The following is a 27,860-nucleotide window of genomic DNA, read 5'->3' on the forward strand; positions in this document are numbered from 1 at the left end:
TTTCCCTATAAATTAATGTTTATTTATAATACATTCAATACATAAAAGCACATGGTTTGTTACAATGACTTGATGTATACAAGATGAAAGGATTACATGGCATGAGCAAGGAGTTTCTATTCCAAACCAGTTGCCACACACAGTGCTCGGCTGCCACATCGGCACTGTGCCCGGGTGCGGGCTGGTCGCTGAGATTCTGTGCTGCCGATCAACGTCTCTTCGGACAGGAAAATAAACTGGCAATGCAAACACTTTCTTCCACTCCCTTCGACGTTTGGGTCACCCATAATTCAACAGATCAATGTTTAACGTTTCTTCACATATTCCGGTGGTCTTATTCTGATGCCCACACGTAGGAAAACCACAATTACAGTACGCCAACAATCTAAAACCACCACAGTCTTAATTGAGAAGAAAAAAAAAAAAAAAATTACCTTCACAAATCTTTTCGGTGCTAAACATATATTATAAATACAAAGTGGTAATAGGCCAAAAAAATAAAATAAAAAAGGGGGTATACAAAGAGGAAATGACAAAAAATAAACAAACATTTTGTATAAGTGACACAAGTTGCTGCCTCTGTAGGGCAATGAATTCCATCCTATAGTGACGGATGGCTGACCGCCCGGCTCGGGCACAGACCCTCCGCACACCAGCCAATGCGGTATCCATCCTAACTGTATACATATTCACTCAAAGAAAAAAAAAGTGATCGGAAGGAAAATGCCATTGCATCAAAGGTGGCAAATGAAAATTGGCACTACCCCCACTCGAAAGTGTCCCCTTTCCATCCCAGGGGATGTTGTCCATTTTGCTGAGCCATGTTGAACCTTCTCGTGTCAGGTCTTGGAGATTAATACTGGATGCTCCAAGAGAAGAAGCTGGCAGGGTCCTAGATTGGCACAGCAAGGGGTACTGGGTCCATGAAGTACAGTATGGAGAAGTCATTAATAATGTGCTGCTGACGCGGGAATGGCAACTGAAGGAATGTCAGGGAGGAGGACGGTCTTGCAGCGGAGAGTATTTACAGTATGAAGGATACATCACCTGGAGAGGAGACAGATAAGAGACGTGATCGCATGAGATAGCGGTTATAAAGTGTGCAGCATCGTACAAAGCAATTCCATACATTGCCCTCGCCGTCCCAGTGTCACTAATCAGAAACCAGCCTTCACTTCCAGTTACAAAGTCTCGATCTGAGCAGGGACAGGTCTGATACCATACAAACTAATCTTCCTAACCACAAATCTGGCAGGTGTCATCTTGGAGTTATGCATTCCTCTATTCTCCTTTGGAACTGAGGATTAGAAGGGAACCTGTCAGTTTTTTGGACTAAGCTGTGGCCAGCACCACTGAGCCCTTATATACAGTATTCTGACATGATGTATATAGGAGCCCAGACCGCTGTATAGAACATAAACACTTTATAATACTCACCTAGAAGGTCGCTCCGGTGCACTACAGTCAGATGGGAGTCTTCATTCTCTGGGCCCGGGGCCTCCCCTTTTGGTCATCTTGGTCTTCCTTATTCTGAAGCCGCGGCGCATGACACGTCTATGTCATACACACGCACGGGCATTGAGGTCCTGCACAGGCATACTACAATACTTTGATCTGCCCTGAGTAGGGCTGAGGATGTCAGAAGAGAGGAGGTCTGAAAGCTTCATGTTTATGGCCAGGTTAAAAAGAATATGTCACGAGGCTCTTGCTACCTAATGTGAAAGCAGCATAATGTAGGGGCAGAGATACTGATTTCAGTGATGAGCTGCTTAGTGTACATTTGATAAAATCCCTGTTTAATCAGCAGGAGATCATCAATCAAAGGACTATTTGGCGTGCTGCAGGTAGTCCAGCATATTCATGAGCGCTGTATAACTGCTAGATCTGCAGCAGAGAAAACAATGATTTTATCAAAATGACAGCAAACAGCTCAGTAAGTGACAAATCGCTGGAATCAGGGTCTCTGCCCCACATTATGCTGCTCTCAGATTGAGAGGGAAGGTGGGGAGGCAAAAACCTACTGACAGATTCCCTTTAAAGGGGTGCTCCGAAGTCTAAAGTAGTTTTAATTCTAAGTCCCTATCAATTTAATGCCATAATCTAAACTATTTTCTGATATGCTTGAATTAAAAATTCCCTGCCATTCACTAACTATACTAACCACTTTTCTATTTATTTTTTTCCCTTCTTGTTGATGACCCTTCATTTTGCATTCCAATGCATGCTGGGATACTCAAAGCATCATCAGGGGCAAGGCTTGGTCACTATCACATACTCTGCCCCTCCCTGAAATAAATTAGTGAAGTTCATTTCAAGGGTTAGGCTCATCCCTGCATGATGTGCACAATGGCAGAGCGCTCTGTTGTTGGCTCAGGTACACAGTAAAAGCTGGTAGGGGAGTGCGTTGTCAGAACACCGGGTGTGCGGAGACCAGTGAAGTCACTTGTGGAGAGTGGAGCTGGTCTCTGCACAGCAGGTATCCCGACTGCTGATCTGAGCCAATAAATGAGTGCGCTGCCATTGTGCACATCGCAAAGCGCACATTGCACAGGGACTAGCCTAGCCTCTGAAAAGAACATCACTGATGACGCTTCATTTCAGGGAGGGACAGAGCCTGTGACAGTGACCGCAGCCTCTGCCCCTGATGACGCTTCATTTAAGTATCTCAGCATGCACTGGGATTCTCAAACAAAGCATAATAAAAAAGTAGGGAAACAAGTATATAGAAAAGCTGTTAATGTAGTGAGGGAACGGTAGAGAATTTTTAATTCATGTATATTAGAAAATAGTTTAATTATGGCACTAAATCAATAGGGATTTTGAGTGAAGGGAATTTTGTTTACTTACCGTAAATTCCTTTTCTTCTAGCTCCAATTGGGAGACCCAGACAATTGGGTGTATAGGCTATGCCTCCGGAGGCCGCACAAAAGTATTACACTAAAAGTGTAAAGCCCCTCCCCTTCTGCCTATACACCCCCCGTGCTCCCACGGGCTCCTCAGTTTTGGTGCAAAAGCAAGAAGGAGGAAAAAATTATAAACTGATTTAAAGTAAATTCAATCCGAAGGAATATCGGAGAACTGAAACCATTCAACATGAACAACATGTGTACACAAAAAAACAGGGGCGGGTGCTGGGTCTCCCAATTGGAGCTAGAAGAAAAGGAATTTACGGTAAGTAAACAAAATTCCCTTCTTTGTTGCTCCATTGGGAGACCCAGACAATTGAGACGTCCAAAAGCAGTCCCTGGGTGGGTAAAATAATACCTCGTAATGGAGCCGTAAAACGGCCCCTTCCTACAGGTGGGCAACCGCCGCCTGAAGGACTCGTCTACCTAGGCTGGCATCCGCCGAAGCATAGGTATGCACCTGATAGTGTTTCGTGAAAGTGTGCAGGCTCGACCAGGTAGCCGCCTGACACCTGCTGAGCCGTAGCCTGGTGCCTCAAAGCCCAGGACGCGCCCACGGCTCTGGTAGAATGGCCCTTCAGCCCTGCGGGAACCGGAAGCCCAGCAGAACGGTAAGCTTCGAGAATTGGCTCCTTGATCCACCGAGCCAGGGTTGATTTGGAAGCCTGTGACCCTTTACGCTGGCCAGTGACAAGGACAAAGTGCATCCGAGCGGCGCAGGGGCGCCGTACGAGAAATGTAGAGTCTGAGTGCTCTCACCAGATCTAACAAGTGCAAATCCTTTTCACATTGGTGAACTGGATGAGGACAAAAAGAGGGTAAGGAGATATCCTGATTGAGATGAAAAGGGGATACCACCTTGGGGAGAAATTCCGGAACCGGACGCAGAACCACCTTGTCCTGGTGAAACACCAGGAAAGGGGCTTTGCATGACAGCGCTGCTAGCTCAGACACTCTCCGAAGAGAGGTGACTGCTACTAGGAAGACCACTTTCTGCGAAAGGCGTGAGAGAGAAATATCCCTCATTGGCTCGAATGGTGGTTTCTGAAGAGCCACCAGCACCCTGTTCAGATCCCAGGGTTCTAACGGCCGCTTGTAAGGAGGAACGATGTGACAAACCCCCTGCAGGAACGTGCGTACCTGTGGAAGTCTGGCTAGGCGCTTCTGGAAAAACACAGAGAGCGCTGAGACTTGTCCCTTAAGGGAGCAGAGCGACAAACCCTTTTCAAGTCCAGATTGAAGGAAGGACAGAAAAGTGGGCAAGGCAAAAGGCCAGGGAGAAAAACCCTGAGCAGAGCACCATGACAGGAAAATTTTCCACGTCCTGTGGTAGATCTTGGCGGATGTTGGTTTCCTAGCCTGTCTCATAGTGGCAATGACCTCTTGAGATAATCCTGAAGACGCTAAGATCCAGGACTCAATGGCCACAGTCAGGTTGAGGGCCGCAGAATTCAGATGGAAAAACGGCCCTTGAGACAGCAAGTCTGGTCGGTCTGGTAGTGCCCACGGTTGGCCGACCGTGAGATGCCACAGATCCGGGTACCACGACCTCCTCGGCCAGTCTGGAGCGACGAGGATGACGCGGCGGCAGTCGGCCCTGATCTTGCGTAACACTCTGGGCAACAGTGCCAGCGGAGGAAACACATAAGGGAGCTGAAACTGCGACCAATCCTGAACTAAGGCGTCTGTCGCCATAGCTCTGGGATCTTGAGACCGTGCCATGAACGTCGGTACCTTGTTGTTGTGCCGGGACGCCATGAGGTCGACGTCCGGCACCCCCCAGCGGCAACAGATCTCCTGAAACACGTCCGGGTGAAGGGACCATTCCCCTGCGTCCATGCCCTGGCGACTGAGATAATCTGCTTCCCAGTTTTCCACGCCCGGGATGTGAACTGCAGAGATGGTGGAGGCCGTGGCTTCCACCCACATCAAGATCCGCCGGACTTCCTGGAAGGCTTGCCGACTGCGTGTGCCGCCTTGGTGGTTGATGTATGCCACCGCTGTGGAATTGTCCGACTGAATTCGGATCTGCTTGCCTTCCAGCCACTGCTGGAACGCTTTCAGGGCAAGGTACACTGCCCGTATTTCCAGAACATTGATCTGAAGTGAGGACTCTTGCCGGGTCCACGTACCCTGAGCCCTGTGGTGGAGAAAAACCGCTCCCCACCCTGACAGACTCGCGTCCGTCGTGACCACCTCCCAGGATGGGGGTAGGAAGGATTTCCCCTTCGATAATGAAGTGGGAAGAAGCCACCACCTAAGGGAAGCTTTTGTCGCCTGAGAGAGAGAGACGTTCCTGTCGAGGGACGTCGGCTTCCTGTCCCATTTGCGAAGGATGTCCCATTGAAGAGGACGCAGGTGAAACTGCGCGAAAGGGACTGCCTCCATTGCTGCCACCATCTTCCCCAGGAAGTGCATGAGGCGCCTCAAGGGGTGTGCCTGACCTTGAAGGAGAGATTGTACCCCCTTCTGTAGCGACCGCTGCTTGATCAGCGGAAGCTTCACTATCGCTGAGAGGGTATGAAACTCCATGCCAAGATATGTCAGCGATTGGGCCGGTGTCAGATTTGACTTTGGAAAATTGATGATCCACCCGAAACTCTGGAGAGTCTCCAGAGTAGCGTCGAGGCTGTGTTGGCATGCCTCTTGAGAGGGTGCCTTGATCAGGAGATCGTCCAAGTAAGGGATCACCGAGTGACCCTGAGAGTGGAGGACCGCTACTACAGTAGCCATAACCTTGGTGAAAACCCGTGGGGCTGTTGCCAGGCCGAACGGCAGTGCCACGAACTGCAGGTGTTCGTCTCCTATGGCGAAGCGCAAGAAGCGCTGGTGCTCTGGAGCAATCGGTATGTGGAGATAAGCATCTTTGATATCGATCGATGCAAGGAAATCTCCCTGGGACATTGAGGCAATGACGGAGCGGAGGGATTCCATCCGGAACCGCCTGGTCTTTACGTGTTTGTTGAGCAGTTTCAGGTCCAGGACAGGACGGAAAGACCCGTCCTTCTTTGGGACCACAAACAGGTTGGAATAAAAACCGTGACCCTGTTGCTGAAGAGGAACAGGGACCACCACTCCTTCTGCCTTCAGAGTGCCCAGCGCCTGCAGAAGAGCCTCGGCTCGCTCGGGAGGCGGGGATGACCTGAAGAATCGAGTCGGGGGACGAGAGCTGAACTCTATCCTGTAACCGTGAGACAGAATGTCTCTCACCCAGCGGTCTTTTACCAGTGGCAGCCAGGTGTCGCAAAAGCGGGAGAGCCTGCCACCGACAGAGGATGCAGCTTGCGGAGGCCGAAAGTCATGAGGAAGCCGCTTTGGTAGCGGCACCTCCTGTGGTCTTTTTTGGACGTGATTTAGACCGCCATGAATCAGAGTTCCTTTGATCTTTCTGAGGCCTTTTGGACGAGGAGAATTGGGACCTGCCCGCGCCCCGAAAGGACCGAAACCTCGACTGCCCCCTCTGTTGGGGTATGTTCGGTTTGGGCTGGGGTAAGGATGTATCCTTTCCCTTGGATTGTTTGATGATTTCATCCAAACGCTCGCCAAACAATCGGTCGCCAGAAATTGGCAAACTAGTTAAGCGCTTTTTGGAAGCAGAATCTGCCTTCCATTCCCGTAGCCACAAGGCCCTGCGGAGTACCACCGAATTGGCGGATGCAACCGCCGTACGGCTCGCAGAGTCCAGGACAGCATTAATAGCGTAAGACGCCATTGCTGACGTCTGAGTGGTTATGGACGCCACCTGCGGCGCGGAAGTGCGTGTGGCTGCGTCAATTTGCGCTTGACCTGCTGATATAGCTTGTAGCTCCCATACGGCTGCGAATGCTGGGGCAAAAGAAGCGCCGATAGCTTCATAGATGGATTTCAACCAGAGCTCCATCTGCCTGTCAGTGGCATCTTTGAGTGAAGCCCCATCTTCAACTGCAAGTATGGATCTAGCCGCCAGTCTGGAGATTGGAGGATCCACCTTGGGACACTGAGTCCAACCTTTGACCACGTCAGGGGGAAAGGGATAACGTGTATCCTTAAGGCGCTTAGAAAAACGCTTATCTGGACAATCATGGTGATTCTGGACTGCCTCTCTGAAATCAGAGTGGTCCAGAAACATACTCTGTGTACGCTTGGGAAACCTGAAACGGAATTTCTCCTGCTGAGAAGCTGACTCCTCCACCGGAGGAGCTGAGGGAGAAATATCCAACATTCGATTGATGGACGCAATAAGATCGTTCACTATGGCGTCCCCGTCCGGAGTATCAAGATTGAGAGCGGCCTCAGGATCAGAATCCTGATCAGCTACCTCCGCGTCATCAACTAGAGATTCCCCTCGCTGAGACCCTGAACAACATGATGATGTCGAGGGAATTTCAAGCGAGCTCGCTTAATCGGTCTGGGGCTGGGGTCCGTGTCAGAGCCCCCAGCCTGGGATCTATGAGATACCCCGGGGTGACATTGTTGGTCCAACTGAGGGGGGCCAGGGAACAATGATTCAACAGTGTCCCTGTGCTGAGATACCGGTCTGGACTGCAAGGCTTCTAGTATCTTAGCCATAGTCTCAGAGAGTTTCTGTAAAGACTGCAAACTCCGTCCCTGTCACCTGGAGAGTGTCAGCAGGTGGCTCCCCCTGGGCCCCTCTTAGCAGAGGCTCCGGCTGAGCAAGTGCAGTAGGGGGCCGAGCAGTGCACACAATGAGGGTCAGTGGAACCTGCCGGTAGCGGCGTCGTACATGCGGCGCAGGCAGCATAGTAAGCCTGTGTTTTGGCACCCCTGCCTTTTGTGGGTGCCATGCTATTGTCTTCCCTGAGCAACACAATAGAGTATATAGCCAGAAAACAACTGTGCACTATACAGTGTAAAGTATATACCATAAACCTAATTACACCTCTGCACAATGGGGCTAGCACCACAGGTGCTGCTTACCACCCGCTTAAAGCGGTTGTGAGGCCACCAGAATCCCTGCCTGGGTCTCCCAGAATTTGTCCCCCTCTGCAGCGTCCGAGGAGCTGACAGGAATGGCTGCCGGCGTCCTGAGGAGAGGAGGGAGCCGTGGGCGTGACCCAGAAAGTGCGGGAACTGGTGCCCCACAGTGCACAGTGAGGGGGGTGGAGTATGCAAAGCATTCTCCAGCCCTCATTGCTGCTCGTCTGTACAGCGTCCCGCCCTTCCCCTGCTTGTCAGGGCTGTGGGCGGGAGGAAGAAAGACTAGGCCGCAAAAGCCGGGGACTCGAGTAATAAGCGTGGCCGCCGTAAAAGCGCGGCCGCGCGGAAGTCCCCGGTGCACTACAAGTCCCAGCCGCGCCTCAGTGTTAAACATGGCGGCGGCGGTCAGCGCGGTAGTCCCCCTACATAAACACTCAGCGACGCTGTGTCTAATGGCACATTTAACCCGGTCAGCGCCGCGGTCCCCGGTGCACTAGCACACCCAGCAATGCTGGAGTGTTGCTGTGCTCGGTCCCCACGGGGACACAGAGTACCTCCAAGTAGCAGGGCCATGTCCCTGAACGATACCCGGCTCCTATCCAGCAGGCTCCCAGGAGTTGTGGATGAAGCACGGTCTCAGTGCCTGGAGACCGATAGGATCCCACTTCACCCAGAGCCCTAAGGGGGATGGGGAAGGAAAACAGCATGTGGGCTCCAGCCTCCGTACCCGCAATGGATACCTCAACCTTACAACACCACCGACAAGAGTGGGGTGAGAAGGGAGCATGCTGGGGGCCCTATATGGGCCCACTTTTCTTCCATCCGACAAAGTCAGCAGCTGCTGCTGACCAATCTATGGAGCTGTGCGTGCATGTCTGCCTCCTTCGCACAAAGCATAAAAACTGAGGAGCCCGTGGGAGCACGGGGGGGGTGTATAGGCAGAAGGGGAGGGGCTTTACACTTTTAGTGTAATACTTTGTGCGGCCTCCGGAGGCATAGCCTATACACCCAATTGTCTGGGTCTCCCAATGGAGCGACAAAGAAAATTACTTTGACTTCCCTTTTAAGGATAAGAGAAATGGATATTAGACATTCTTAGATAAAAGATCCTTTGAAGAAACGCTACACAACATACCGGTCCTATCTGCCAGTCAGGCTTCTGTCCTCATAGATTGTAATCTCAATCTGTACAGTAGGTCAAGGAAAAACAAAGTTTGTCCCGGTTTCTATTCATTTATTTAATTCCCCCTCCTGTGTCGTAAAGAAATGCAGGAGGGAAATTTATTTTACTCACTTATATAGTGCCAGTATTTCCCCAGCACTTTACAGACGTGATCATCACTGTCCCCATTGGGACTCACAACCTAAATTCCCCATCCCTATATGTATGGACCAGGCATAAACCCACACAAACACAGGGAGAACATACAATCTGCTTGCAGATGGTGTCCTTGGTGGGATTTTAACCCAAGACCCAGCGCTGCAAAGCAACAGTTATGCCCACTGAGCCACCAACCTGCCATATGAATTAATACACTATTGTGGAGGTTGTGCTTTTTTCTCCCCCCACAAATGCTTAAGTGTAAAATACAAAGAAAATTTAGAAATAAAAATCCTAGTGTTTTTTTTCTTTTATTTATTGACTTTAACATATGATTCTTTGACCACTTATGTAGTGCAGTGCAAGACCCGGCTTATCAGCTTTTGACTGACAGGTACACCTCATTAGAAGTCACTATAACATATCAAATATGTATACTTTGTTGTGTTTTTTTTGCTTTAATGACATTTCAAAAATTTGCAACCCCCACAAATTTTTGGTTTCTATTGCAATTCTGTTGCTCCACTTGCCACTGGGAGGTGAAGGCTGCTATGTATAATGCAAGCTCATGTAGAGTACACTGCTGAGATAGTTATGAAACACCTTGTTTGTTTGCATTGGTGACTTCACATTGACACCGCTGCAGCCAATCTCCATGGTCAGCTGCTAATGCGGTCTACATTGGTACAGCTGTTCAGAGTAACCATTCACCAGGATGTTTCATATATACGCCACAGCCAGTGCTATACTGGCACTATCAGGCTGATTCTATACATACCTGTAGTGGTCAGCTCGGATGTATAGGTTTTAACTAGTCAACTGCTTGAGTGCATCAGCAAAGGAGCAGATAATATATGGGTGGGTATTCATATGGATTCCCACCCCCTGCCTGTTCCTCCCTCTCTCTGTTCTCTAAGATGGTGTCGGAGTTGCACCTGCGCATAGTGCTCATCTCCAGCGCCATCTTTGTGAATATTTATTCTGCTCGTGACCGCGGGAGCGTACGTGGTCACAACAGAAGTGGAGAACAGCTGATCGGAAGACGCAATTAGCTGCAGAAGAGTACAACGTACCAGCACAGCGCCACTGACATCACAGGGTTAGAGGAGTTAATTGTGAACTTGCCTCACCTCACCCCATGCGAACAGGTGCCGATGTCTGCTTAATCTCCGGTCTGCTGTGTCCTCCGATCAGCTGTTTCAGGGGCAATCTCCACTCTGGTTGTGACCCGCGCACTCCCACAGTCACAACGAGAGCAGAAGGTGCATGCGCCGCCCTCAGACGCAAGAATAGAATAGCAGGGGATAACAGTCTTTACAAAGATGGCGCCGGAGATAAGCCTATGTTCAGGAGCCAACTCTGACGCCATCTTAGTAAATAGTAATATTAGCATAGAGAACAGAGGGAGGAACAGGCGGGGGTGGGGGGGGGGAGGGAATCCATATGAATACCCACCCATATATTATCTGCTCCGTGGTGGATGCCACTCAAGAAGATGACGATTTTTTAAACTAACTTTCATCGATTTGAAAACCTAAACATCCGAGCGACCAGAGAATCACGCTGATAGTGCCAGTATAGCACTGTATATACAGAATCAGCCTGATAGTATAGCACTGGCTTTAGGTTATATATCAAAATCCTGATGATTGGCTGCAGCTTGTTTCAGCTCTCGCCGAAGCAGGCAAAGCTAAGTGCACCTGCCGCAAACCATGGATGTCCCGGCACAGGCGCGAGATTTCATCGGGAATGTTGGATTCAGAACGCATCATCCACATCAAATCACAGCAGGAAGATGGCAATCCACAACGGAGTTGTTGTGAGAGAAAAACTGGGGTCACTTTGGGATTCAGAAGTCATAAGTTAGTCAAAAACAATAGTTTGTCATATCCAACAACGAAAATGGTGTCCTCCAGTGTTATTGTATTAAAGAAAGTTTTCTAAAAAGCAGAGAACCCCTTTAAAAGGCAGCTTCACACGCTGCGATATATAGTTACCGATTTAGCTTGCGTGCGTACCAGCCCCCATAGTTTATGCGTCACAGGCAAATCGCTGCCCGTGGCGCACAACATCACTTACATCCGTCACACGGACTTACCTGCCTAGTGACATCACTGTGACCTGCGAACCGCCTCCTTTCTAAGGGGGTGGTTTGTTCGGCGTCAAAGCAACATCACTAAGCGGCCGCCCAATAAAAGTGGAGGGGCGGAGATGAGCAGGACGCAACATCCTGCCCACCTCCTTCCTTCTGCATAGCCGGTGGACGCAGGTAAGGAGAGGTTCCTAGCTCCTGCGGTATCACACGTAGCGATGTGTGCTGCCGCAGGAACGATGAACATCGTAGTGCAGCAGCAACGATAATTGGGAATAGGGGAGCATGTCAACGATTAGCGATTTTGCACGTGTTTGCGACGATTTTCGATCGCACGTAGGTGTCACACGCAACGATATCGCTAAAGCGGTTGGATGTGCATCACGAATTCCGTGACCCCAACGACATCGCTTTAGTGATGTCGCAGCGTGTAAAGTGGCCTTAAGGCTACGACCTGGTGTTTGTCCACAAGGAATTAGAAGCAGTCACATAAACCATGTAAAAAGGATACCACGCGGAGGCCCCGTTCTATGGGGTCCGTCAGGAGCAGCCCCTGGGGGGCATAAATCTTCTCATTCTGCTCTTGGATGTACTTTGCAATCTTTTTCAGAACCTAGAAATAAACAGAAGGATGGAGAAGAGGCAGAGTAAAGTATCACAATAATGAGAGTAAGCAGAGGATATATACTGTTTGCGCCATCGCAGACATTTCTTTTGGGTAAATATTACAGGTAAAATCTGTTGCACCCAACGAACAATTCGGCTCCTGAGCCAGCTTTATATTTTGGGTACAAGCCGTAAATTCTTACAAATTAATGCCCAATTGGTGATTGTTAAAACAAAGTGGCTGAGGTGTGAGGAGAGGGCCTTGCCACATTTGTGTCCACCTGGAAAGTCAAAGTGTCCACCGATTATACACCATAACCACCCAGAAAGGATGAAACGTGAGGAATCGATGGGCACAGCAGCACTTTGCATGTTTCGCCCTTGCCAGGGGTCAGATTAGATCTTGGCGGCATTACATACCACCTGCATACAATCCTACATTTTAGGTAGATCCCGAGAGATCATAAAACATCAGAAATATTTGGGGGGGATGGAATATTTACTGCTCCACATTAAGAAGCCTCTACATTGGAAACCACCTAATCTTACTTTAATGCCTCGTTTACTTTACAATCGTAAGAAGTATTGAGAAATGCATTTCCCTGGCATCAAAGGGGTTAATCCGCAGGCCGGATGAGGCGGATAAATATATAAAAGCCCTTCTTCAGAACACATTTGTGTGCTTACACTATGCCGCTCAAAGAGCCGAATTCATCCAGATCCATTGCTTTCTCTGCCACTTAGGAAGAGCTGTCCAGAGACCCAATATTTACGGTCAGGTTGGGGGGGCGGGAAGACACAGGCTGCGCTTATTAAGCACTTTGATGGTGGGCACATACACGGGTGTAGGTGGGAGCACTGTCTCTTTATCCTCGGTGGCAGGGAGAGGGTTTACCGGAGTCTGGCCAGCCCCGACTGAATAAATAAATCCAGGATCTGTCTGTACGTGGCCAAGCATTTCATCTGAGACTTGCTGAAAGGTCTCGATTCATTCTCAAAAACCCTCATCTAAACACAGCCGACCGGGAATAAAAACGCCTCATTTCATATCCGCACTCTGCTTTAATTCTTCAGGAGGAAAATAAACTCCTCTATAAGAGCCCGGAGGGCACCAAAATGGAAGCAGACGGCCTCTTGGTTCAGTGAAGATGGCAGAAGCCACCAGGCGGCCTATGTGCCTACATAGTATCGGAAGAGGAGAATAAGGCTATGTGCGCACTAGAAATGTTTTTTTTTCTCAAGAAGCTTTCGAGAGACATTCTGGGTGTTGAAGATTCCCGAACCTGCATGAAAAAAAACCCGCACCAAATCCATGAAAAAAAACCCGCACCAAATCCGCAGTAAAAACTCATGCTTTTTTTTACCGCGGATTAGCCGCAGATTTTCCGCAGGTTGTTCCTGACACATGCAAGAATAGAAATTCCGGGGGTATTCCGCAGGTAATAATGGAAATGCTCATTTTCTCGAGAAAATTTTCAAGAAATTTTCTTAAGAAAAATCCGTAACGTGCGCACATTTTTTTTTTTTTTTTTTTTTACACAGGTTTTGCTGGGAAATGTCTGCAGAAAGATTTCTAATCTTTCTCAAGAAATTTCCGCGGCAAAATCCGTGGGTAAAACGGTCTAGTGCGCACAGAGCCTGAGAAGCTATTGTGTTCCAATGCGTTTTCAACACCAAACAGCTTGCCTGTAAATACAGTAACAGAAGGGTTTAAAAAAGGCTGAAAGCGAATGCAAAATGTCCATAAAGGGGAGGGGGGGGGGGATGAAGGACAAGACGTACTGAAGAGGAGACGTAATAAAAGATAAAGTTCTGGATTCATAGGCTAAACACTAAACCTAGATGGACTAAATGAGATCACGGAGATTTTCTTATGAAGCTACCAGTCTCTGTTCCTACACAATTCCATTCAAGTCCTTATTGCTTAAAAGTCCATACACACACTTATTTTAAAAATAAAAATTTTTATATATTTTATAACTTTAAATTATAATGTACATTCATTTATATAAAAGTGTTTTTATGGTGTCTGCTTTGTTACATAATTCAGGCTTTCCTCCTGTTTCCTTCCCTAATTTTGTTTGTTTTATTAAGAGTTTTTTTGGCAACATTTTTTTTCCTTCCTTTGTTATTGATCCGGCTTTCCTCACTTCACTACCCTGCAGTATGGGATCACCTTCTATTTCTTTCTCCATAAACCACTTACAGGTGCATCTCAAATTAAATTAACTTTGAGGATATTCTAAGTAATTAATTACAAAAAGAGAAACGCAATTATATAGAGTCATTACACACGGAGGGATCTATTCCTATATATTATATAGAGTCATTACACACAGAGGGATCTATTTCAAGTGTTTATTTCTGTTAATGATGATTATGGCTTACAGACAATGAAAACCCAAAAAGTCATGATCTCAGAAAATTATATTATATAAGACCAACTGAAAAAATGGTTTTACACTCAAATGTTGGCACCTAATGAAAAGTCTGTACAGTAAATGCCTCAATACTTGGTCGGGTCCTTTTGCATGAATTACTGCAGCAATGCGACGTGGCATGGAGGTGATCAGCCTGTGGCACTGCTGAGGTGTTATGGAAGCCCAGGTTGCTTTGATAGCGCCTTCAGCTCGTCTGCATTGTTGGCTCTGGTGTCTCATCTCCTCAGATTCTCTATGGGGTTAGGTCAGGTGAGTTTGCTGGCCAATCAAGCACAGTGATACTATGGTTAGTAACCACCAACCAAAATATATTATATATACACACACACACACACACACACACACACACTATAATATATATTAAATAAATAATATATAATATAATTTTCAATTCAAGCTAAAAAGAATTAGTTTGCTTAGGGGACTTCTTGAGGCTGTGCTCCCCTATGATATACTATGCAATGCATCAGCTTTGTATAGCAAAAATCATGCTCCTCCCATGGACTGGCTTTCACAGGAGGATTGTGAAGTCAGGCATGGAGGTCTTCAGCAGACCCCTGGTTGTCATGAAAATCATTGATGCCTGTGATCACGTAACAATCACTCCGATGGGAGCGATCAATGATTAAGTCAGCCATCAAGTGAGAGGAAAGATGCAAGCTCAGCATGTGAGCCCGCATCAAAGGCGGCCACATGGCCATGTCAGTCATGAAAGCATTAAACCCTGCTGTTACTGTATTGTGTATATTTGTTTTTTGCACCTTGGGAAAGCCTTCAATTTGGTGACAAGGCACTGAAACAATAAAGAACCATTTTGGAACACAAAGGCCTCCTCCCATTTACAGTTTGGCAGCCACATTCAATGTGATATTGTGCTCCTGCACTATGCATCTGGAAGATTTTCTCCAGCAGCCACAGGGCAGCAGCAGTTACACGCAGGTATTCTGACTTCACACAACAGTGCCGGGTGAGTGCACAGACCCATCTTTCCATTATCAGTACCAGGCGATGGTGGTGTGCTTTTGTCTCCCAAGCAGTCCTGTACCTTCTCATAGTGCGTCTCCATACATAGGAAGATGGTATAGGCAGTGAGGCAGGCCAGGCAGCCCTCCAGGTAGGACTGGCCTCCCAGCTTCTCCGCCTCTGCGTACAGGGTATTCAGTTTCCGTATGGTCTCCTCAAACTGCTGTCTGTCCACCTGAGGAAGACAAGCAAGAAAAATGATGTGTTATATCCATTTTAAATTAAACTGATCACATTTTACAGAAATGCCATCACTCCAGATACCAGAAAAGTGAAGATAACTCTATAATATATAATTATCCATGACTTACAGCAGCAATAATCAGTCCAGGAGGAACTGACATTTGATGCTTTAAGTCAGATTAAATTAGGGCATGTAGGAGTACACTTTTCTTTGGATGTGGAGTTTGGGAGAGCTGCCTCTTTCCAGCCACACCTCTACCTATGCCATCTACTTGCAGTGCTTATCACACCTCTTTCCCACCACAACAATGTGAGAAAGACCGAGGGAGGGTTGAAGCGGCAAAATCTCCGTTTTGTCACCATTTGCCGCTAAACTCTGCTTATCATACAAATAAAATATCTTGAAAAGGGGAAAAAAAAAAAAAAACAAAACAAACCACACAACTTCTGGTATCTGACTCTTAAATCAGTAGACTACAATTGTTTTTTTATCTGTGCTAAATTTTTGTGGGTTACCTAGGACAGCCAGCACCTCCTGTCTTACTGAGCGCTCACCAATTAAATCACCTGATTAATACCAGAATGGGGAACATGTATGGGGACATTAGTAAAGAATTCGGGGACATCCCCCCCCCATAAGTGTCGGCAGCAGATTCCACCCTCCCCCCCATAACAGTGTCGGCGGCATATTCCCCCATAACAATGTCAGCAGTGGTAACCCCCCCCCCCAATAACAGTGTCAGATCCCCCCATAGTGTCAGCAGAAGATCCCACCCCCAATAATATCAGTAGCAGATACCCCCCAAATAAGTGTCCGCAGCAGATTCACCGCCTCCCCCCCTGCAATAACTGTCAGCAGCAGATCCCCACCCCCCACACCAGTGCATCATGACCACATCACATTGTTTGCTTCAATTTTTTTTTTTTCTCCATTTTCCTCCTTTAAAACTTAGGTGCGTCTTATGTTCTGACAAAATATATACACTATATATCATACACTATGTATAATGTAAAAGACAGACATCAACCGTAGTGAGTGTGGATGCATCCTCCAGATCTGCTGCCTCCCGGATCATAGTAATGGAAGAGAGAAGAGGCAGTGCTCCGGTATTGGCGAAAAAGGTGAAAGGTTTGTTCCATGCACAAGGTCTCTGCTCGGGCTTTCTCCCTTATTATAGAGATATTTACACTTTTTGAAGGTCACACTAATATTAGTGGCATACAAATATCACATATGTCACACACACACACACACACACTTATAGAATATACATACACACACTAATATACTGTACATTTGTTTTATATGAGTGCTGTGCATTTACAATGATAGGGCTGTAATACAGAATTATCCAGCATAATCTGCCTCATGTCCACAGAGTACAGAGATATTTGGGTTTAGGAATAGTCATCTTACAATAATTTATGGAATTTGAATAGAAGTGAGTGTTATGTTCAGGCCCCTAGCTATTAATATTGCGTTCCTGTGAATAACTGAATTCTGCAATGCATAATTTGCCCTGTAGGGGCGCTGCAGGGTAATTACATACTTGCCCTTAGGATATGTGCACACGGGGACAGTGTCCTGCGGATATATCCACAGGTGCTCCCAGGAAACTGCACCACAACTTCGGTCTGTTTCCATGCTGTGGAATGTCCTGTGGATATGGTGCGGGCATTCTGCATTGAGGATACAGTACCATGGCTTTGGCACTGCATCCACAATGCAGAACAAGTGCTGCAGTGATCGGAGGAGTTCATACTTACCTCCATCATGCAGCACCTCGCTTTCCGGCGGCCGGGTCACTGTCAGCGTCTGCAGGAGAAGGTGGGCGGGCCTGAACTAGCTCCGGCTGTCACATGACTGGAGCTCGTGCAGGCCCCGCCCACCTCTCATTCCTGTACGTGGATCCACCGCGCTCCTGTACACCGGACGGAGAAAGTGACTCCAATGAGGCAGGTAAGTATATGGAACCCTGCGGAGAAGTCCGCAGGAATAATTTAAATGCTGATTTTTCCCGCAGGGAAACCCGCATTATTTCCGCTGCGGAAATATCCACTGCGTGGGCACAGCAGTTCCCAAATGCCATAGAAATGGCTGGGGAGTAGCTGTGCTGCAGATTTTTAAAAAAAAAAAATCACGGAATTTCCGCAGCAAATTCCGCGCATTTTCCGCAGCGTGGGCACATCCTTAGGATTCCCACCCAAAATGATTGGTGGGGGTCTTCATAGCAAGACACATTATGGTCAACACTAACAAGGAGGGAAAGTGCAAAGAGGACAAACACATAGCGTGCAACTACTGCCACTAGCACTGAGCCTTTTATGACCATAGTCAGAATATATATCTGCTGTAAATATAATATAAATATATTTATTTATTTATTTATTTATATTAGAGTAGGTTATAGTCAGAGTGGTGCGGCTCTGACAGCCAGTATCACCAGAGATCAGCGGATACCTGGAAACAGAAGTGCTCCATGTACAGAGCCAGAACACCACAGCGGAATACACCACAGTGGCCATTTGTGAGTACTGCAGGTGAGCTTTCATTGAAATTAGAGGACCAACCAGCAGGATTTTCCTATATAAACTAAAGCCAGTGCTATACTGGGGCTATCATGCTGATTCTATACATACCTTTAGTTGTGAGATCGGATGTATACTTTCTGAAATACAGGCAAGTAAAGTTACAGAAATACACTTATTTGATTGATAGCAGCTACAGAATATCTAACAGGTGAGCTGACTTTTGCTAGTTATTCCCGTCCATGTCTATTTGCCTGCCTTTCCTCTTCTGTATTATTACAGTGAGAGGAGAAAAGGGAGGAAGGACAGGGGAGAGGAAGGACAGGCAGCAAACACGGGTGGGAATAACTAGCAAACCCGACCCATCTATTAGATATTCTGTAGCTGCTATCAAACAACAGTGCATTGCACAAACTTTACTTGCCTGTACTTCAGAAAGTATACATCCGATCTCACAACTAAAGGTATGTATAGAATCAGTATGATAGCACCAGTATAGCACTGGCTTTAGGTTATATAGGAAAATCCTGGTGGTTTGTCCTCTTTAACCCCTTCAGCCCCGGGGCACTTTCCGGTTTTGTTTTTTTGCTCCCCTTCCTCCGAGAGCCGTAACTTTTTTATTTTTCCGTCAATCTTGCTATATGAGGGCTTGTTTTTTGCGGGACAAGTTGTACTTTTAAATGAAACCATAAGTTTTACCATATGGTGTACTGGAAAACAGCAGTTTTCCAAGTGTGGAAAAACTGCAAAAAAAAGTGTAATGGCACAATAGTTTTTGGGATGTTTTATTCACTATATGGTAAAACTGATGTGAGTATGATGCCTGAGGTCGGTGCGAGTTTGTAGACACCAAACATGTATAGGTTTACTTGTATCTAAGGGGTTAAAAAAATTCACAAGCTTGTCCAATAAAAGTGGCGCACGTTTTGCGCTATTTTCCAAAACACGTAGCGTTCTCATTTTTTGGGATCTATGGCTCAGTGACAGCTTATTTTTTGCGTCTCGAGCTGACGTTTCTAATGGTATCATTTTTGCGCAGATGCTACATTTTGATCGCCTGTTATTGCATTTTGCATAAAACTTGCGGCGACCAAAAAACTTAATTTTGGCGTTTGGAATTTTTTGCCACTACGCAGTTTACCAATCAGATTAATTGATTTTATATTTTGATAGATCGGGCATTTCTGAACGCGGCGGTACCAAATATGTGTATTTATTTTTTTTTAACCCCTTAAATTTCAGTGGGGGGGGTAATTTGAACTTAGGTTTTTTGTTTTTTATTTTTTAAAACTTTTTTTACTAGTCCCCTAGGGGGCTATAGCGATCAGCAATCCGATCGCTCTTATCTGCTGATCACAGCTATACAGCTGTAAACAGCAGATTGTCACTTTGTTTCTGCTCGCGGCCGAGGGAAAACGAAAGTGAAACTTCGTAGCACATGGTCATGTGATGACGCCTGCAGCTATGATGGCAACCACCGAAAGTCACGTGATCACATGGCCGCGCGCATATAGATCTTGCTGCCAGACTTTGGCAGCGAGATTTAAGGGGTTAAATGTTGCGAGTGGAAGCGATTCCAGTCACAACATGCAGGTACACATGTCAGCTGTTGAAAACAGCTGATATGTGCCGACCGCTGCCTGCGGCAGGGGGCGGGGCTTAACGGGATACGCTCCATGACTGATATATCTGTCCATGGTTGTGAAGGGGTGAATAGTCCACAAATAAAGAGTGGTCGTACACCACTGCTTGTCACCTGCGATACCGCATATGCCCAGGTTTTACTTGCCGGTGGTTCAATCCAGAGCGGGGTGCGCGTCACAAAACGAGATCCAAGGATGGTAAGGTAAGAAAAAGGACTGCACTCCTTCGCTGTGCTGGAAACTTTGTTCAGACAGGTGCAAGGTAAAAAGCTGGAGGCAACCCGTATGCCAGTTCCTGCTAAATCAAGCAGGAGCTGGCATACAGGTTGCCTCCAGCTTTTTACCTTGCACCTGTCTGAATAAAGTTTCCAGCACAGCGAAGGAATGCAGTCTTTTTGCTTACCTTACCATCCTCTTTAATAGTCCGTCAGAGTGTTGCATCTGTTCAACTCCCCCCTAACAATTTTTGAGCTTCCTTTACCACATCTCCCTCTCCTGAATCTATAGAGAGAACCTATGAGCACTGCGTACATATGAATGCTCCCATCAGGCTCACTGTGTGGTATGGTACGAAGAAAAGGGTCAGGACAGGAGTCAACTGACCTGAACAAGTCAAGGGTACGGCCACTTCACTTTCAGCTCAAACCAGAGCCAACAAAATCAAAATCGGGCTATGGATCTGTGCAGGAACATATTAGTCTTATGTATGGGATATTGAGAAGCCCTGGTGGCAAGATGGGGCGAGAGCCTGGAATGTGGAGAAATAACAGAGGGGGGCGGTGGGAGCCTCCATGCAGGACCGTCACCCCCATACCAGATCCTCTATCCCGACACTAATAAATCTGCACCAGCCCCGCGTGCTGTACGTCCAGAGTCCCCTCTGCCGGGACATTCACCACCGCTAAAAGGTTAAAAACTAAACACGTTCCCCAGAAGTTTCTACATTTTCAATTCATGTTAAAGGTGAAGCAATCACCAGGATTTTCGTATATAAGCTAGTGCTATACTGGCACTATCAGGTGTATTCTATATATACCTGTAGTGGTCAGCTCTGATGTATAGGTTTTGAAACCCAAGAAAGTAAAGTTTATAAAATCGGCAGCTTTTTGAGTGACGGCAGCTGAGTAGCAGATAATATCTGGGGGGGGGGGGGGAATTCATAGTTATCCCCTCCCCCTGTTAGAAATAGCATAAGTATTATAAATTGCATAAGTATTATACAATCGATTTAACTTCTCTTCCAGGACCTGTGCTGAGGTCATACCCATGTGACCAGAAGGGGTGGGGTCTCAGCCGATAGGAAAATGTTGCTTCCTGATATTAGCTTTGTTGGCTGAGGCCCCGCCCCTTCTGGTCACATGGGTATGACCTCAGCACAGGTCCTGTAAGAGAAAAGTTAATTGATTGTATAATACTTATGCTAATTCTAACAGGGAGGGGATAACTATGAACACCCCCCAGATATTATCTGATCCTCAGCTGCAGCCACTGAAGTTGCCGATTATATAAACTTTACTTTCTTGGATTTCAGAACCTAAACATTCGAGCTGACCACTACAGGTATGTATAGAATCAGCCTGATCGTGCCAGTATAGCACTGGTTTTAGGTTATATGCGAAAATCCTGGTGACTGGTTCCCTTTAAAGGTGTATTCCGCCCTCCCACCGACAGACTGTCACACCAATGGTGTTTCCTTCAAAGGACTTGTTCACACATTGCTTTTTTGACACCCTACAATCGCATTATGTGGAACTGATTGGAACCAGGGCACACGTGCACTCATAACCAAGCCATGCAAATACCGTGGTCAATGAGATCGAAACGGATGAACAGCACTGATCAGATAAAGTTACGGTCACTGCCGTTAACAGTCGGTGCCGGCTGTATAACAGTCGGCACCTGGCATATTTATCTTATATAGTCACACTAAGAGGTCCAATACTAGAAGATATCTGCAGAGGCAAGATCAAATCCCTCGTTGATCAGCAGCCCTTTTATGGCGGCTTCCCAGGACCACCGCAGTACCACCAGAGCAGAGCGACTCCACAGCATTATCCTGGATGCAGACACTGCACACATTGTGCCCGAGCCAACGACATCTAACTCAGCAACATTTCTGCCCGGCTCAAATGCTCATAATCTCTTTAAAACAATCCACGGCACAATGAATAGCGGCTCTGTGGAGAACGGCAAGTCAGCGTAATCCCTCCGTGTACATACAATGCAGATACAACGCTGAAAAGATCTCAAAATAAATAAGTGATCCTGCAACACGGAAAGACGAAAAAGAAAACTCAAGTTTTGGATCCATTTCAGCCTCCACTGGTCAGAGGATACCTTACACCACAAAGAGGTGGGCAGCAGCCAAGAAACCTCCGCATTCCCGTCAATATCACCCGGTCAGGAGGAGCCGGAGAAGCGGGATGCCAAGAATGGATCTGACAGTTTACACCAAGACCTTCCTGAATCTCCCCGAGAAGAGGTGCAGAGACGTCGTGGCCATCTTAAATGCCCTCGTACACACAGGCTATGGCGGCCGGAAGGGTGATGGCTCTAGAGGCAATCTGCTGTGGAAAGCAGAGCGTTATCGGAGTGACTGATAAACCTCCCTTCTAGGATGTACATAGGTGTGCACATTGCAGAAACCAGCAATAAAAGGTTTAAAGGGGTTGTCCACTGCCTGAATACTGCTGACTATATCTAGGATAGGTCATCATTATCAGTTCAGTGAGTGTCCAAAATCCGAGTCCCCCACTGATCAGCCGATATCAGCTCTGGGAAACCAGACATAGGCTATGTGCGCACGTGTGCGTATTGCATGCAGTTACGCTGCGTTCTGCACCGCAGTGTAACTGCATGCGTCCTGCGTCCCCAGCACAGTCTATGGAGATTGTACATGAGACGTGCGCACGTTGCGTATTAGAACGCTGCGATTCGGCTGCTGCCCGAAGTGTGCGTTCTAAGAAGTGACATGTCACTTCTTTCGTGCACTTTGCATGCTGTCTATAGGGAGCGACAGCATCAGAGAGCACGAATTCTGCAGGCACTTCAGAATGGAGCTTTTCAGCTGCGCTCTGAAGCAGACCTTGTGTGCGGTGCAGAGCGCACACAGCCATAATCAGTATACAGCGCAGAACAGCACCGATATGTAAACTGCAGCTCAGCTACTATTCTCTGCTGAACTCACAAAGGCTCAGGCATACTGAAACCCAACATGTCTGACCATTCTCTTCACCATATCAGACATAAGGGAAACTCAGGACATCCATATGCACATTAGATAACTGCCCATCCCTCAATGATATTATTGGATGGTCGCATTAGTGATTAAAAATTGCAGTTTTCCCTGTTTGGTAGGGCATGTTCGCATCTTTTAGGTACTGATGTACCTGCATCGGCTCACTCCGGCATTTGTTTTTTTATTTCGCCCTCAGAATGGTGTCACCGGCGTCTGTTCTCTGCTCCCAGGGAGCCATTAACCACCCACCAGCTTCTACTCTTCCCAGCACTTCAGTCCCGCTCCGGACGGGAAGTCACGACTAAGGCTAAGTTCACACTTGCATTGTTTTGCACCAGTCACAATCTGTTTTGTGACTGATCCGTTGCTGACAGTGGCAAAAATGATGCGACAGATGCTGTAAAAAAAAAAAAAAAAAAAAAAAAAAAAAAAAAAAGGATCTGTTGTACAATGTTTAGTAGCCGGCAGAAAGGAATTTACACATCTGAGCATGCTCGGTTGCTAAAAGACGGATCCGTCATTTCACGGATTCCGCAGCCCAAAGGCTTCCATTATAACACACGACGGACGCCGACGCATCCGTCGCTGTCAGTTTTTTCACTGCACAAACAAATTTTACATTCTGCGTTGCTTCCGCCCGACGGGCAGTCACTCCACGACTGATCCGTCGAGCGGCGGATGCAACGCAGGGCCCTTAATCGCAATACGTAGTTAATAGAAGTCTGGGGAAAAACTGAACCTTGCTAAATATTTTGCAGGATACCGTATTTTCTCAAGGGGACGGATTGTGACTGATACAAGACAGAAGTGTGAAAGCAGCCCAACGGTCACTAGCTGTCGATGTAAGTCTATGAGGGCCTGATTCCGGCTCTCAGACTCACACCGAGTTGTGACTTCTGCTCTATCCAGCAATCACTGGAGCGATTTGGCAGGTCACAATAGCAGAAGGCGACCGCAGCAGTGCTGAGAACAGAAGATGACAGTGGCTGGTATGTATTTCACCACAGGCAGGGAACATGAGTGATACCACTGTGCCGGTAAAATAAAAAAAACAAAAAAAAAAACGAACACAGTAAACACGCACCGCAGCGTTACTTTAAAGCAGCAGATACTTCAGGAAAAAGGTGGCGGTCTTTTTCCCTAAAGTGTCTTGTGTCATCTTTGCGGTCCATTTTTTTTTTGTTTGTTTGTTTTTTTTTTTTTTAACACTTTAAATTTCTTGTTAGATCACTTTTCGCCCCTTCCTGGCTGTCGAAGCCTGAAACGGTTAAAAGAAGTTGGGGAAAAAACAAAACAAAATAACCCCCCAATATTTGCACAGCAAGACATTTGGACATTGCTGTGTATTATGGTCATTCTTTTTGGCAGTTTTTTCAACCACTTTTTCAAGCAGGTTGAGATTATGGCCACAAAACCTCAGAGGAAGGCTCCTAATGACCAACTTATCCAAATGAAGGGGTTTTGATGCTATATACAGAAATCACTTCCATCGGCTTCACTGGAATTCTCTGCCAGGTCGTGGAAACACAGCAAAAGGATCCAGGGAAAAAGTCTATATGAACGCACCAACAAGGATCTTCCCTTTGCAATCTATGGCTTGAAAAATCTACAAAAATGATCCAAAATACAAGTATATTCCAACAAAAGGCAAGTGAGGCTTCAAGGTGCTGAAGTCCCTGCGTTCCCGAAGTTACTGCACATGGGGAGGTCTCTTACCCGATTCTCCAGCTCAGAGGGGAACTTGGTCTGGAACTGGCACAAGGTGCCATTGGTGTAGTCTCTCTGGATGAAGACTTTACCAGCCACAGCTGCCTGCGGTCTCATGGCCACGAGCGGCACAATCTGGAGGTGAAGAAACAACAAATTCAATAATTACATGTAGTGTAATCGCAGGTAATGGGACAATACAGAATAAAGAGTCTATAGTGTTACTGCCAGATTTAGGAGAAGGGAACACGAAGCTGGACGCCGCCTCCGAGGGCTTTGTGACCACCACAAACCAGAGACTGTTCGAGACGCTAACTAGAAGCAGATTCTTGTGCACACCCCAGGTATAGAAATCTCTTTTCTATATACAACTAGGGTATGGCCACACCGTGGATATGCAGGGGACAGTACGCACAGCCTTCTATACCACAGGAAGGAAAATCTTCAATATATTACAGTATCAATAAAAGTACAATAATGGGGTCAATCCGACAGATTTTTTCCCCCCCACTTTTAGGCATGGATGTATTCAAATAACACAGCCTATTCCCCAACCAGCACCTCCGTGAGTCCACTGTAAATCCTCACCGGCTCCAGATGTCTGTGGAGTTCACATGTGACCTGGATCACTTAAGCCTGCGATTGACTGCAGTGGTCAGGTGCCTAGAAGAGCACATAAGAGAAACATCAGATGTCATGCCCTTTTGGATATTTGACCACTGCAGGCAATCACAGACTTCAGTGGTCCTCTTGACATCTGGATGCAAACATACATTTTCAATCCTCTGGATCGGCCTACGCTGGAGTTGTGGGAAAGGGGGGGGTGACCAAAAGGGGTTTTACCTCCTTATAACAATCTTCGCGATTGTAATGACGTTGAGAATAAATCTAAAATGAGCATTTCCAGTTAATGCTAGTTTCACACTTGCGTTCAGCGCATTCCGTCACTATGGAGAATAGCGCAGTCCGTTAACGGACCGCGCTATTCTCCATAGAGTTGTATGGACGACGCACTGTAACGCAAGTGTCTGCGTTGCATGCGCTAGATGACGCAGCGTCGTTATTTTGACGCTGCGTCTAGCGGATGGAACGCTGCATGTAACGTTTTTCTGCGCTTGGCGGAGTGTCAAAAACACAATCTGCAGGAGTCCGTTAGGCATCCGTTTTTATAATGGACGCCTATGGTGGCGGATTCCATTAGAATCAGTCATTTGACGGATTCCGTTAACGCAGCTGACTTTACACAACTGCGCATGCTCAGATGTGTAAAGTAAAAAAAAAAAAAAAAAAAAAAAAAAAAAAACACAAACTACAACGGACTGCGTTATTTTGTACGATCTGTAGCATGCGTTGTGCCACTATATGCAACGCATCCGTTACATGCGACACACAACGCAATGCTACGAATCCCGTTCAACGCAAGTGCGAAACTAGTCTAAAACAAGTGATCTCCGTGACAGCACTTTGACACCTGCCCCCCCCCCCCCGAATCGGCAGAGCTGACACCTGACCCCCCCCCCCCCTCCCTCCCCGAATCAGCACAGCTGACACCTGCACCCCATCAGAGCGGAGAACTTTGTTCCAATCACAAAATGGAGCAGAAGGTCAGCCGCTTTACTGCTGCTCCATTCATTCTTTATAAAAGCCGAGAGCAGCGCTCTGCAGCCCCGTATGAAGTGAATGGAGAGGCGGTTGAGCATGTGCCATACCGCTCTCCTCTAACAGCTAAAAGGGCTCCATTTTGTCGATTGGTGCTTAGCCCAGTGCTTGGACCACACAATCAACAAGTTATCGCCATAGATAGGTGGTTACTTGTTTTCATTGGAAAACCCCTTTAATGGAAAACGCTTTACATAGTTAAAGTCTGTGTTTATTTGTCTATGATTGATATCTTACAAACAGGAAGGATCCCAAACAAACCTGAGGACGGTATCACATACACCCCAGAAAACAGAAGGTGCATATGAATTATATAACATCAAACAGGCAACAGCACAGTCCCAACGTGGAGGGGGATAAAATAAAAGACTGTGTGTGTATACACCGTATGAGACATCTATCTATATGGTAAAAAATAAAATGAAAAAAAAAAAATAAAAAATATAAAAATCAAATTGCCAGAATACAAAAGGACAATACACCATAGAAAGCGCCCAGGCATCATATCTGGTTACCACACCAGGCGAATACAGAGATGAAGATCCCCTCCCCAGGATCCTCGTCAGCGCAGGCAGCAGCGGCCCCAGAATAACCCTTTATTTATAGATCAGACATGTTTCGGGATCAGGGAGTGTTCACACTACTTTTTGTGACAATTTAATTGACTGCTATACCCGCAGGAAGCCTGCAGATTTCTCTGGAGTTTTGGAAGAGTCTTCCCAGCATTTTTCGGCATCTTCAGCCTTCCCTGTTTACTTACATTGTAACTTACCAACTGTCTCACAATTAATGGAACAGCGCAGGAAACCTGGGAGACTACAACACGCTCAAATCTACGAAAAGCAAATTGTTTTTCTAATGAGAACATAAGCCATCCTTTTGGGCTTTTTTTTTTTTAAAGCATCTTTTGTTCCAAAAAGAATGCAAATAAGATAGTAGTGTGAACACGCGCTAAGGGGGACTCCAACTGCACGCATTCATGAATGCACCAATGTTATAGGGGACTTAATTATTTTTTTTTGCTGATTTTCGGAGTGGATGGGACTGGATGTGGGGGTCCGGCTCATCATACCCAAGAAATAAAGCTGGATCTATGGGGAGTAGCAGAAAGTGAGCAACCAATCAGAAGGCGGCTTTTACTTCATAAACTGCTTCGTGAGGAGTGAACCCTGCGCTGTGATTGGTCGCTATGGGCAACAAGTGTCTGAGCAAAACACCAAAGTACGTGGTGACCAATATAACCCTGTCTCATTACAGGAGACCCCCATGGCGGCGGTGTGCCTGTGTATGGACAGTATGGGGGCACACACTTATACATATCTCAATACTGACAGAAGCAGCAATAATGGCGGATTACTCCAAGAATAGCCCTACTGAGCCGAGTCCTGTCCGCAGCGTACTACACGGTCACACACCGAATAATCGCCGACATTATATACTATCACGATTCATAGAAATGTCAGTAAATCCCACCCCCCTTCCTTCCCCCGCACTCACCCACTTCCGTCTGCTCTGGTTCCAGCAGCGCTTAACGGCAGCCGTAAAGAGAGCAAAGGGGCGAGCCGGCAGTCACTGTCACACGTGACGCGCAGATC

At 46.9% G+C, this 27,860-nt stretch overlaps 1 protein-coding gene across 2 annotated transcripts; it reads right to left on the reverse strand.

Annotated features, from left to right (window-relative positions):
- GOLGA7 (golgin A7) lies at window positions 1–27,860 on the reverse strand. 2 transcript variants are annotated; one of them, XM_075342943.1, is made up of 6 exons: window positions 27,763–27,860; window positions 24,616–24,741; window positions 15,329–15,481; window positions 11,748–11,849; window positions 8,959–9,008; window positions 1–1,047 (listed from the first exon to the last, which is right to left on the reverse strand). In XM_075342943.1, the coding sequence occupies exons 2-5, from the start codon at window positions 24,721–24,723 to the stop codon at window positions 8,964–8,966; spliced, it is 408 nt and encodes a 135-aa protein (XP_075199058.1). In that variant the 5' UTR covers window positions 24,724–24,741; window positions 27,763–27,860; the 3' UTR covers window positions 1–1,047; window positions 8,959–8,963. The 2 variants fall into 2 exon arrangements, with proteins under 2 accessions (XP_075199058.1, XP_075199059.1); XM_075342944.1 differs by lacking the exon at window positions 27,763–27,860 and adding an exon at window positions 25,195–25,247.

This window comes from Anomaloglossus baeobatrachus, chromosome 4 (assembly GCF_048569485.1).
Source record: "Anomaloglossus baeobatrachus isolate aAnoBae1 chromosome 4, aAnoBae1.hap1, whole genome shotgun sequence".
Classification (NCBI taxonomy): domain Eukaryota; kingdom Metazoa; phylum Chordata; class Amphibia; order Anura; family Aromobatidae; genus Anomaloglossus; species Anomaloglossus baeobatrachus.